Below are 13,226 nucleotides of genomic sequence, written 5' to 3'. Positions count from 1 at the left end.
ATTCAGTCGGGTCGGATACAGCTTTGAAGTCGAGTTACATAAAGCAATAAGGAACAAGCAGCCCCTCAAACAGCCCCTTGTACAACTAAGGGTGATTAGAGATTCTCTTCATGCTACCTGTCACCTTTGGGCAATATTAACTGAACATCTGCGTTCCTCAGTGATGTCTCAAAGGTGACTCCAGTAGACATTGCTTAAGGCACTTCGGGAACCAAAGCCTACGCTTAGAGGACCTTTCCCTTTACAATTACAAGCATTCAATTTCTTCAAGGAGTCTTGTCATTCTACAAAACTGTCCACTTGATTTCTGCTAACACATCAGCTATCAAAATCACTTAACATCAGCAGTAAATAACAGAGGCATCAGAGTAGCAGTTAAACAGTTATGACTTTGTCCAACAAACCTTGGGTCGCAGTCAATAAGTGCCCACCCTCCATGGAATTTTTCATCATCTGGCAAGAGCAGTTTCATGTAGCTCTGCAGCAGCTGGCTGATCAGTTCCTGATGGCTCCGCAGGTTCTCCTTATGCATGGCTTCATGCTCTTTCTCTTTTGTAAATATGGAGTAGAGATCCTCTGTTACAGGGATACCCTGCATCAAATCTAAAGAAAACCCAGAATATCAAACAAGAAACCAAGTTTGAAGTGATAAACAGCAATGGTCTGTTGATTGCTTCCTAAATTCCTGCCAAATGTTTCATATTTGAAGACAGACACTCTTGAAAGAATGGTTAGTTATTCTTTCTGAATAGAACTTTGCCTGAAACTGAACACTGTAAGCCTAACACTTATTTCTCTCAGTGACATGCAAGAGTTGATTGACCATTTTATGGAACAGGTGCTACATAAATTTACGTTTGTCTAAAAGAGAGATCTTACAAGACAGTTAATGCTAAAATGAAGGAAGAATCTAATGCTTCAGTGAGTAACACTGCATGCAGTCCCTCTGAACTGAGTGTTGTTTCATCTCCAAATGCAGAATGACTGTTCCTTACAGTGTCCACCACACAGACATGAACATTATATCCACTCAAGGTGCTCTAAAGTGCCAGCAAAATAAGCCAAGTTGATTTTAATAAACCTTTCTAAACCCCATAGATCGGCTTAGTTCAAGTTGTGTTCTTACCTATGACTGCTTGTCTATAAGCGTCCCTGAAACGATTCAGGTAGTATCTGTTCGCAGAGTTAACTCCATCCTTCATCACCCCTGCCAGCTTTCTTTCGCCGGTCCTCGTGAAGTCCCCCTACAAGACAGAACATGCAAGTCAGGCACGTATGCAATGCTCAAGTAGCCATCTCAGCTCAAAAGCTTTGGCACTCAAACTCAGAACTGCATAGATGACAACGCAGAAATGATGTTCAAGTAACCATTTCACAAAGAAGTTGAATATATTGATTTTCAAAGGACATCTCCTCCTCCTGACAATGTTCGACTCTGCAGAGTATCTCAGGCTTTTGGCAGACATATGATTCTAGATAAAGTCCTAACAGAACACAGTGATCTGGACATTATGCCAACATTAAAGCAGCATTTTCAAGACATCAGTCGCTGGGATGCTTGAATACCTTAAAAAACACCCTTATTGTTTGGCCTTTAAAAGGAACAGTGTCAGAACAACAGAGAAGACTGGAGCTTACTGAAAAAAATGGTTTTCATCTTCTCTGCTTCTGCTACCAAAACGAGACATACATCACACACTGAAGGAAAACAGCACATATCCTCACAAGCTCAGAAACAAAAGGAAGTTGCTAGGCCACGAAAGGCTTAGAAGTTGAGTAAAAAGCTGGTTTGGTAGTTAGACTTCATTAGAGGATTCTGTTTTTAGTGACAGTGACCACTGGCACAGAGCAGATCTAAAAGCCACACCAACTGCTATGAAGAACATCGCAAGTGCATTTCACTTTAGTTAAAAGAAATATCACAGCTGAACTACAAAAAAATTCAAACTATGAACTTCAACAGTGAGTAGAGAAAGCTTGAGGCAGAACACCTGAAAATTCAGACCTATAAACAGAGTTCTGTGCTTCAAAGTTACAAATATTTACAATCGAGACAAGCACATCAGGCTGGGGTATATTATGTTTTTAAAAAGATGAACGTAAAAGACTAGTCAAAGTTCACTAGGGAAATTTCAAAAGAGACTGAAGTGTTCAGCATCTCCATTTGGCATTTTACAACGCCAAATACCAGGAATACTAAAAACTGTTCTGCTGCTGAGCACACGCACAGGAAGCTCAAACTCTATGACTTCAAAGCAGGGGGACTGAACAGTAAGGAGTTTCACACCAGATTTCTGACCTTGGTAGACAGACTGCATTACAACTAATTAAGAGAAGTCTTTAGAAAAATATAACTAATTAGTATCCCCCTCCTACCTACGCATCCTGATCTTCAGTACTTCAGCGTGTTTCTCTGAAGCAGTGTAACTGCTTAACCATGCTTATATTTCAACAGAAATCATGCTTAATAGTGATGTTAAACTCAGTTACAGTTTGTATCTAGCCATGAAGCCAACAGAATGAAGTTAAACCACAGCCAGCAGTGCCTGGGACACTCAAGACACTGAATTATTACCCGGTTCACCAAGTGTGATACAAAATATTCTTTGATTGAAAGGCTTTATGTCTTTTCAAGATGAACATGCAGAATGTTCTGCAGACTTGGGTACGTACAGTTCTTCGTTGGACATAAAACCTGTAACAGAACGTACTGCAATCACCTGAGCAGATAACACTCCTCATCCAGTACCTTTAGGGCTGCTGTGCCAGCATACTGCCTGCTGATGGCATCTCCGTTGTTCGCCCAAATTATCTGGTAGATTCTGTTGCATTTCACAGGCAAAGGCTGCTCTGGTGGCATCACACCCAGTTTTTTCAGCTGGAATTTGATATGCACGTTAATAAAAAGAGTCAAGATAAAAATCATTCTCAATATCAGAACTCAATACAAGAAAACGGGAACACTTGCCAAGCATTTAATTAAGTTCTATATATGAAAAAAACCCTCATTCTGCTAATTTGTGAGACTAAATTAATTGCTAGCAATGAATAGCTAATTCATTGTTAAACATCACATCACTGGATGCAGCAGTGATACATTCATTATGGATGTAGCAGTCAATCTTAAAAATTAGCTGAAGGAAAATCAGTTACTCTGGATTATTCAAGATGCGGGAAGTGTTTCTTCATTCTACAGAGAATTATCAAAAGAACAGACATCACAGAATTTCAGCATGGATAAACATTGATAAATAATGTCTTCTCCTGCAAAGGCATTCATGACTACGGTCTGAACAAAAAGAAATGGAAACTCTTCCAAGTTACGAGAAAATGCACACCAGAGTCTTAATCTTTTGGTTCTAGATGCTAAAGCAAATGTGGCAGCACCACCTTCAAACCTGCTCCTCCTCCAAAACAAAACCTTAAAATTACTTCATATTTTGTATTATTAATGCTCATGCATGTTGGACAGTTAATTTAACACTGGTACTGAAAGTAAGGTATCTTGCTCTTCAGAACAACCAGCACTTCAGTTTTGTCCAAGGTAAGTCTTGGGTACAAGCTGAACTCCTTTTACACACACTAAGTGGTAAAGCGGCACATATATAACTGCAATGGAGTTACTAAATGTTAGGTCAACTGCAGGGATAACCTGGACTAAATCACACCCAAAACTGAATCTACAGCAAATATAAAACTACTCAAACACTCTGCGAGTGAGGTGAAAATTTGTACCAGTCTGTTCACAGACTTTGAAAGTCCTATCTAGCTCCCAGCTGAGGTAACAAGTTCTGTGGTTCCAAAGAAGTGCAAAAGGGAAATTTAAGTGTAATCCTTCATCTTCCACTTCATGTCAGTCTCCTTCCAACGTCTGGGCATTCCAGACATGAATGGATCCCGAACACTCCAGCTATAATAAGGTATAGCACATCACAAGCTAATGCTACAGCAACAAGGAGTGAAGTCTCTTCACAGCAATCTATATGAAGGATTGCCCTTGAACTCACAGGGCCAGTATCTATAGAAATTCTGTTCTAAAATAACCATGGGATTGTTAGTCCCACCCCTTGTTCCCAATACTCCATTGTTAGCAGTTCATAAAAGCAGAGGACAAACTGGAACTGCAGGTACTGAACAGAGCCCTTCTGTCTTCATCTTAACAAAGGACCCACTTCACCCTCTATCCTTCACTTTAAGCACAGTCAGGTTTGTTCATTTTGGGCAGGACTGTAAAGTTTCAGTTACAGTACTATGAACCCTTCACAAGGGAAGACAACCATCCCTGAGCTTCCACATCAAACAGCAGAGCAAGGAGGAAGACTAAAGCAAGAACTCTGTTTGCTTAGAAATGCCTTCCCTGTACAGGGAGAGCTATTCCAGAGCATAGCAGTCAACTACGTGGGATATTTAAATCATTAATTATTCCTCTACACAAAAAAGATAAAACTAACCTCCCTACCACCTGCACCACAGTATTTCGCTTCAAAGCAACTAAAATCGCACCTGACGTCTAGTTAGATTTTAGTCCTTTAATATCACATTTGGCAGATGGATTTACAGGGGGGAGGCACTGTGTTATTAAACTTTCTATTGCGGCACAGCTTCAATTAGAAGGGCTAAATCAAAACAAGAGAATCCTCTCCAAGATGTGGGCAGTCATTGCCTCTCTGACGAGAATCAGAATTCATTCTGAAACAGTGATGCCAACTTATTTTAGCTGCGCACATTACTTCCAGCCTCATAGCTCTCCAAGAACTTTGCAAAGATCCTTTTCAGTATGGGTTACTTTGGCATTTTTCAAACACACACATTTCCCCATGAATAACAATTAAGTCCTGAGGTTCTCAGTGCTTGAAGAAGTCCATTATACGTGCCTGCTGTTCCATGACCACTCTTGCAATCGCGGCCTGCACAACGTTGGTACGATCCAGGCAGTCCATGCAGTTAACTCTAAAAATCCCTTCCTGTTTGCAGATCACACCAGCTTGATCAACCCTTTCAAGAGAAACACAGAGCAAAAACAGACGGAGACATTTAAAATCCAGTGTAACTTATCAGCTTGCGCAAACAGCAGAAAACATTACACATAAAATACTATTTAATGGCTCCCTTCATCGTCCCAGCACATCCCACTTAGAATTAACTCTTTGTGTTCCCACCCGTTCTCCTCTTTTGTCTGGGCCAGATATCCAACACATGCTACTGGGGACACAAACTCAGTATGGAATCTGAATTTGAATCCAAATCTGAATCCAATTCACACCTGAGATTTCAGAAGGCACTTAATTTCAAAAGCTTAGAAACCAACAGTAATGACAGCAACACGTCACGTAACACATACAGAGAATGTGCAGTAACTGATGACAGACTGCAGCCACACTCATTCCCAAAACGAATGAGCTTTAATCAGTACAAGCTAAAGGGCAAACATGCCGACTGTTTCCAACACTAAAGGCTGACGTTCTGCAGTTTGTGGGCCAAATACAAAGTCTTCCATGTTAAATATCTCATATTTAATAAACCCTAAAGTGTTAAACACAGTAAAGCCTCAGGCAGAACACAGTGTCCAAGAATTTTTGCTGTTATGCATGTAGAACACCAATATTTCAGAACACAATAAGCTGGGCACGGGGAGAAGGGTATTAAACACACCAGTTACGCAAAATCAAGGCCTCTGAATATGCACCGGTTTATTTTTCTCTACAAATAATTCATACTGGTCTGAAAATAGCAAAGTACCTACCAGCACCACTTCATGTCCAGAATGATATCATGAATAGCATCAGTCAGTGTTTGAACATTTTCAAACTTCATTCCTCGGCTAAAACACAGAATTTCACAGCAGTTAAGTTTGAATTAAGTAAAGAAAACCCACTACACTAATTACTCGCAATGTTAATAAAGATAACATTGTGGCTAAGTGGGAGACACAGACATTCAATAAACTTTTGAAGAGCAGTCAATATTCAGGAGTATTTTCAAGTACAGTTCAGTATCAAAATCCAAGGCAAGAGACTCAGATCTTTAAATTCTCAAGAATTTGCATTCTTGGATGCTGCTTCCATAAAGAAGAACACACTATTCCGCTATTTGCAACATTCTGTTCTCATTTTAGGCACAGTCTGAACAAAAGTAAGCGCTATAGATTAGAAACTGGGATGGCCTGCCCTGCTTTACCTGTTAATCTACAGAATAAACACCTGAAGACATATCATCTGCTCCTTCCCCAGTTTTCTATGTTGTTCTCTATTCACTCATGCTCACAGCATAGAAAAGAAACAGTCCTGTTACCACAGCATTTTGTAGAAGAGCAAACAAATCAAAATGAGAGCTCATTTAAACAAAAGAGTAACTATCAAACAATTCCAATGCCCGTAGTGCTACTGAAAAGCAGTCTCTTAAAAGCCACTGCTATTTTGAGACGTTTTTCCCTTCCCCCACCTCAGAGATATCCACTAATGACATACTTATTCAGTCAGTAATGCTTGCTTTTCCAGGCCAGATGCAATCCCTAGATTAAGTTAGGAAATGAAGATTAAACCAGAGTTTTTAAACCCCATATATGTGCACAAATGCAGTTTGCTTGAGGGCAGCATGAGAACTACATGCCTGCACGACAGAGCACACATGTGAGCACGTGCACACTGCTTCAGACCATGGCAACATCTGAGCAGTCGTGAAGAGAGCGCCTATTCATTCTGAATTAAAACAAAATTCAGTGTATTTCATAACAGAACAATAGCACCAGGGTTCAGAAAGAACCCATCCTATGGCAGAGAAACAAGCCAGAGTCAGAAGAGGCTTGCAGTTAAAAAGCAGAACATTATCATTTGAAAAGCAGGTCAGCCACAGCTTTACATTCATAGCATGTTTAAGGAAACTCTCTGCCTTAAAATGCATAACAACCTCTAAGCTTTGCCTAACAAATAGCTGCATATTGAACAGGTCACGGACACAAGATCAACAAACAGCAGTGCTCAGTTATCCAAACTTGAACTGTCATAGTGCTTTAGCTTACAACATGCATTCTTCCTGTTTAAAGAGCGTTTCATGCAGAAGTACAAATAACAATGGCTTTCGTCCTCCCTTCTACTCTCATTTCATGCTAATACAGATGCAAAGTGACATTTTTAAAAGGTTTCTTACCAGTGTTCGTGGAAGTCAAATGAAACGTAAGTCAGATTTGCATTGTTGTACAGAAGAACTTGTTTAAGGTAAGCGTCTCCAATAATCTTCTCTCTGCCAGCTTGATCCACCAAATTAATAATAACCTGTTCAAAAGGTTAATTTAAGACTTGTCACGTGTTTAGATACACACCATGAAATAACAAATAGCTCAAGAGTTAAAGACTTGTACATAATTCCACAGAAGACAGTCTTTAAGATTGTACCCAAGATCAAACAAGCTCCAACAGTGTCTGCTTCAATTTTAACACAGAGCAGCTATAAGTTCACAAGACACACAAAAAAAGCAGGTTTCAACCCACTGCTGTAAGTTATTGCTGGTTTTTAGAGGTCACTTACAAGGATACTTGAAAAACTTAGTAAAATTCTATTTACGTACAACACTGCCAATTGTCAATGAGATTCTAAAAAACCCCAACTCATATCACCAACAAGGAAAACAAACTAAAACCGTGAACTTACATCCCAAGATGATTGTTTTATCACATAGCACTCACCTGCTTTTTGTAATTTTTCAGCTGTTCTTCAAAGTGGGCACGAAAACAAGGCATGGTTTCACTTTCACCTGCAAGGCAGAGACACCGTGTTCACCAGCAAGTCCAGTTTTGAAGCATTAAATCATGCGCAAATATTGGGGGGAGGGGATTGGGAGGTGGTTTATTTTTCTTTTCCTCACTTTATTAATTTATTAACATTTTCACTTCCACAATCTTCATAGCAGATCATGAACACAGCTTCCTTCCAAAAGAACTTTCTCCTTTACAAAGCTAAACCTGGAGAAGACTTTATTGACCTCTTGAGAAAGCTCAAGCTATGAACACCTAGTTCATACAAGCATCAAGATTTGCCACAGCCTTATCAATACTCTTACATAGCTTGGTTTTTGCGTTACCTTTGAGTGGAAAAGGCAGCAATTTGGATCTGACAAAGCCCACTAGATAGTAATTCATTTCAGAGAAGACAAAAGCATGATACAAAACTGATGTTGTATGACATGTCCACATTTTCTTACGTCAAAATAGCAGTTCTTAACAAAGAAGAAACCTCAGCATAAGTTGGCTTTGTGGACAAAGATATTTGTAAGACATCAATGTCTAAGCAGGTTCTCAAAAGAGAAAGCCAGACTGTCTCCCTTCCTAGCCCCAGAAAACAGTGCAACATAAAACAGGTACTTCATTAAATATTGAGGCTTAAGACCTGCTGGAATTGACAAGGGACAAGAAGTCAGGCTGCAATTAGAGCAGGAGTTAACTGGAGTCAAGTCATTACTCTTTTTCCTGGCTTTCAGCGAGTGCCACCGAAGCGCTAGCAGTGAAGCAACACCCCAAGGAACCCATTTTCAAGGGAACTCTGATCTTTAGGCGTTCTGCTCAAATACTTACTCTTGTCCAGGCGGGGCCGTGGGTTATATCTATATCCAACTTGGCTCCAGAAAACAGGCACAGAGCCTCTTGTTTGTATAAACGAAAGAGTATGATTATGAACATGAATCAGTTGCTCCGTCTCAACATAATTTGCTACATTTCCATTTTTATCAACGCCTCTTCGCTTATACCGCATTCCTAGGAGGAATGAGAACAATGAGTTCATATTTAAGTATTAGTCTTAAACATAAATAACTTTGGTTACTGGTTTTTACAAGAGTAACGAGAGTTCTAGCCAAAATCCATGATCAATGGTAAAAGTCATTCCAATCCTAGTCCAATCCCCAAAAGTTACGTTGACCAGAAGGATCAAGTTTATTTACTGAGCAGCAGAAAGTAAGCTGGCAGGGCAGAGCCGTCTACTGGTACTACAAAGACACGGATATAGTCAGTCCCTTCTAAAGGACACATTACTACTTGTTCTGTTTTACTTTAGTGCTCAGTATTTTCCATAAACCCAATGGCCACGTTTACTGACAGCTGCTCCACCTTTTACAACAAGTGATCTCACAAGCAGCCCAATGCCCGTTCCACTGAGGAGAAGACTTCTCCTGCCTTGTTTTAACCTGTATAACTCATTCTGCACATAAAGAACAGATTCTGCTCTTCTGAGTACCCAGTTTTGCCCAGCCACCTCTGATCTTGTCATTAACCAGCAGAGGTAAGTGTCTGCACGTGGAGGTTTGCGCAGCCTTCATTCAAATTCATTACTATTTCAGAAAGGACGTAAGTGGTGGCAAGGGAAGGGGAGGGAGCATATAAAAAGTTTGGTGAAAGACTCAATGCCATGGTTTACAACAAGTTCCCCAGAATCGGAACACAAACAAGTCCTGAAGTAGCAATGGACTGAGGCTTTGAAATGAACCCCAACAGCACTAACTGTGGGCTGAACGAAAGAAGGGAAGAAGTCAGAGACAGGGAAGTGAAAGGAACGTAAAATATCCATCAGACACCTTTATAGGGTCACAAAACATCAAAGCAATTTCTCAACATTTAATTAGAAGGGAGATTTTAGGCTTTTAGCCTAAATCAGACACCCTTTATATATGTCCTGCCAACAACAGGGGCTGTTACACCAAATCCCAAACTAAATCGTTGCACAGGAAACTTAGGCTTCCTTACTTCTGCTGTCTCAGCTTTTGCAGTCACCAGATTCCTGCTCTCCTAACCTTACAAGCAGCTCTCTTCCTTTATCTCATGATATCTCTCCTTAGGGTCTTGGCTACACTGATAATTTGGTGCAGGGGTTATTTTTCTCTAAAAGCTCCCTGAGCTCAAAGCTCCCTGACACAAAGAATCCATGTATTTAACATAGAATCATCTTAGCCTTTCGGAGCAGTGTTTCCTCTGGTTTTGGGAGTGCATCTGTTTCTTTTAACTAGAATATTTCAGAAACGAACACACTTTGAACTCCAGGCTAAAATGATATATTACAGATTTAAATTAAAAATACACTTAATCCTGTAACTATTCATAAAAGCATTTTATCAATTTACTGAAACAACCTTTTTGTGTCAAGGGAGAAAGTTCAACACAGTTTATACTCTGGACTAGCAACCAGATGAACATGGTGTCATGAATAATAAGAGGAAATCAATAAGCAATTTACCCTCTGCGATTCAGTTTCTGTATCGGTAAAACAATTCAGTACAAATAAGGCACACTGCAAACTAGACACTACTGCAAAGCCCTCAAATATTGACTCTGAGTTGTTCTGGTAAGTAATTTTGCTGGGAATTGGATTAAATGCATTGAAGCAAGCTGTGGTACAAAGGCCAGTCCCGCATGAGGTAGAGCTCACCAGGCTTTTTCTCTTGTTTCAGTATGTTAAAAACCTAACTATGCAGGAAGAGTCAGACACAGTAGAGAATATCTTAAAAAAAAAAAAATGACAGACTAAAAAGGCTTAAGAGTTGGTAAAGTGTGATTCATGTGATTCAGTCTTTTTGTGCTCCTGAGGACAGGGAATATTGTTTGTTTACCTTGCTGCTATTAGAATACATCAAATAAAGTGTACGGCCAAAGCACGGTTCTTATTTCACACCTTGGACCTACCTAAATATCTCCTGGGATGCAGGCATGCCTTTTCAAGTTTCTATTCAGCTGCTGCCAAGCCCTTGAAGGAAGACTTGGAAAATCTAACTCCCGCCCCAGCTGATCGAAATACATCAGGACAGAGATGTACACAAGGTCCTCACCAAGGTGCTCTTTGCAAAGATGGAACTTTAGAGAATCAGAACCATTTGGCTGGAAAAGATCTTTGAGATCATCAAATCCAAGCTGCTGCCTCAGAGCCAATGCCCTCAGATAACTTCAGGGCCCAAGAGCAGACCAGTGAAGCTCACTTAGTACCCACTCCAACCAGCCGTATTGGGTTGTAGGCACTCCAGCTTTTTCCTTTCCTCTTACAAGCCGGAAAGGCTGCAGCACACACTTTGACAAGAGCTGACCATCTCCTGAACACCACAGCACTCTGCCAAGTTTATCTTTATCCCTCTCTGCTGTTCAGGAACAACCCCAATGTCTTCAGCTACATTTGCCTACCAGCTCTGTGCCGACTCCGGCGTGAAATAAGTGCCACCAGAAATGTCGGATGAATGTCATCTACACAAGTTGATTCCTGAGGAGGAGTTTCAGGACTGCTCTTATCATCATCAGAAGATTCACTATAGTTTACTACAAGCTCTTCAATTTGCACAAATCCTTGTATGATGGGTATAATCCAGAAGTCCACTTCAGCATTCTGAAGGTTACAAAAAACATTTACATTCTTGTTGGTTCTACATTGCCTACAATTATTTCGGCCATTTCTCATGTTTATAAACAGTAGCTTCACATGCTTTTCACATTTTAACAACTTTTTGCCATATCCTTATTTCAGAATTTCTCCTCATTATTATTTTCCCTCACTTATTCCAGCATTAGCCACACAAGTTTTAAATTGGGAACAAGCAACCAACCTAAGATTTATTTGTGGAGAATAAGCAAGCTGAATCAAGGCACAGCAAAAACATCTCCCAGCTATCTAGGGATTGACAAGAACCCTACAGTTTAAAAGCTTCTTTTCCCCCTTCCCCAAAGGGAGTCTTCATACAATATCACATTTGACGTTTAAACACATTAAAAGCTTAAAGTAGTAACTTCTCCTGTCAAAGACAAAGGCAGTCAGTTCAGACAGAGCAGCAAATACTGGTAATTTATTATCTAGTTTCTGCTTTAAGGCAGCTTTGCGTATTAGATTTCTATAGGTAATAGCTAAAAATTTGAAAGTGAAATGCTGTTATAGCCATTTTCCACATCAGCTTTATCTGAGTCAACTTTGTACCTAAGCCAATTGGTTCAGGGTTCCGCACATTAGTGCTTTGTCACTCTAAAAATCTCAGTTTCTCAAACAGAATTTAGTTCCTAGTTCCATACTAATTCAAGGTTATCCATTTGTATCTTAAAATAAAAATAAAACTAAACTCCTGCATTATAAGCAACCTTCTCTGCATAAGCAACAGAGTATATAAAATCAATAACAAAAGAGAGAGGCAAGGCATAAGGCAAGATGCCCACTGTCATCTTTAAAAGAACCTAAGACTTGACCTAACCTGGCACATAATAGTAAGTAACTCAGTCTTTTATCTAGAAGCTAATTTAAAATGGAGTGACCTTACATATTGAAGAAGAGGACTAGTTGTTCTATGTTTCATTGTTTGAAAATGCTCTCACTGCTATTCTAAATAGCTCTTCAGAATAACTTGTTCTACACTATTGTTACACTGATCAGCTGCCCTGTTCAAGGAGACAAATAGTATCCTACACTTAGGGAGGCAAAAATCCTGTCTTGAGATTTTGGAATTCAGAATTTCTCTCTTTTCTGACTCCTTTTTACTGAATAATCAGTTGTGTACAGGAATAACCCATGTCACAGACAAATACACCTTAAGTTAACTTTCAAAAATCAGCACAAACATATCACACATCAAATTACTCTGTGCTGTTTTACTTTAATCAAGTTTTAAGCTGAGTTAATGATCATTCATTACCAATGATCACAGCCTAACTAGAACGCTGGCTCAGGGAAGAAGGGAGTGCCAGCTGCTCAGCTTCAGGAGGCACAGCCCTGATCCTGACCCGGCTGCCAGGCAGGTTTTTAAGTAAATGCCTATGAGGCCTTAAGTAAACATTTCAACTAAAACTAAAGAATCATTCTCATAATACACATAGATGTTGTTAGAAATAAGACTCACATCAATGCTGACGAGATCTTCAATCATGTGCTTATTCCAAAAGAATCTATCATCAACCTGTTTGTAACAAAAATAGCAGGTTTTACAATATTTTATTTAAGATTGTGCAATAAATAGCTTTGGTAAAGACATCAATGCTATTCACTACATCTGTACATATAAATTTAGTGACCACTGCTCTTGAATACAATAGCCCCGGCTCAGGATGTGCTGCTTGGAAGCTTTTGTTTCACTTCTTTGCACTGAAGCTGGTTACAGGGCAACATCATAGAACCACAAAATGGTTTCACTTGGAAAGGACCCCAAAGCCCATCCAGTCCCGCCCCCTGCCCACTGCATCACATTGCTCAAAGCCCCATCCAACCTGGCCTTGAACACCTCC

The 13,226-nt window shown here is 39.9% G+C and overlaps 1 protein-coding gene across 2 annotated transcripts in view; it reads right to left on the bottom strand.

Annotated features, from left to right (window-relative positions):
• The window catches only part of INPP5F (inositol polyphosphate-5-phosphatase F), a 43,401-nt gene that overhangs the window by 6,878 nt on the left and 23,297 nt on the right, over positions 1–13,226 (bottom strand). For both annotated transcript variants that reach the window (XM_069863718.1, XM_069863719.1), the window contains exons 6-15: positions 12,845–12,901; positions 11,154–11,352; positions 8,568–8,747; positions 7,683–7,750; positions 7,147–7,271; positions 5,744–5,821; positions 4,875–4,995; positions 2,750–2,878; positions 1,127–1,244; positions 405–603 (exon numbers count right to left, since the gene is read on the bottom strand). In XM_069863718.1, coding sequence (XP_069719819.1) covers positions 405–603; positions 1,127–1,244; positions 2,750–2,878; positions 4,875–4,995; positions 5,744–5,821; positions 7,147–7,271; positions 7,683–7,750; positions 8,568–8,747; positions 11,154–11,352; positions 12,845–12,901 — 1,274 coding nt within the window. The remainder of the gene's footprint in view (positions 1–404; positions 604–1,126; positions 1,245–2,749; positions 2,879–4,874; positions 4,996–5,743; positions 5,822–7,146; positions 7,272–7,682; positions 7,751–8,567; positions 8,748–11,153; positions 11,353–12,844; positions 12,902–13,226) is intronic.

Source organism: Phaenicophaeus curvirostris, chromosome 9 (assembly GCF_032191515.1).
Source record: "Phaenicophaeus curvirostris isolate KB17595 chromosome 9, BPBGC_Pcur_1.0, whole genome shotgun sequence".
Lineage (NCBI taxonomy): Eukaryota > Metazoa > Chordata > Aves > Cuculiformes > Cuculidae > Phaenicophaeus > Phaenicophaeus curvirostris.
This window is presented reverse-complemented; position numbering and strand designations above follow the sequence as displayed.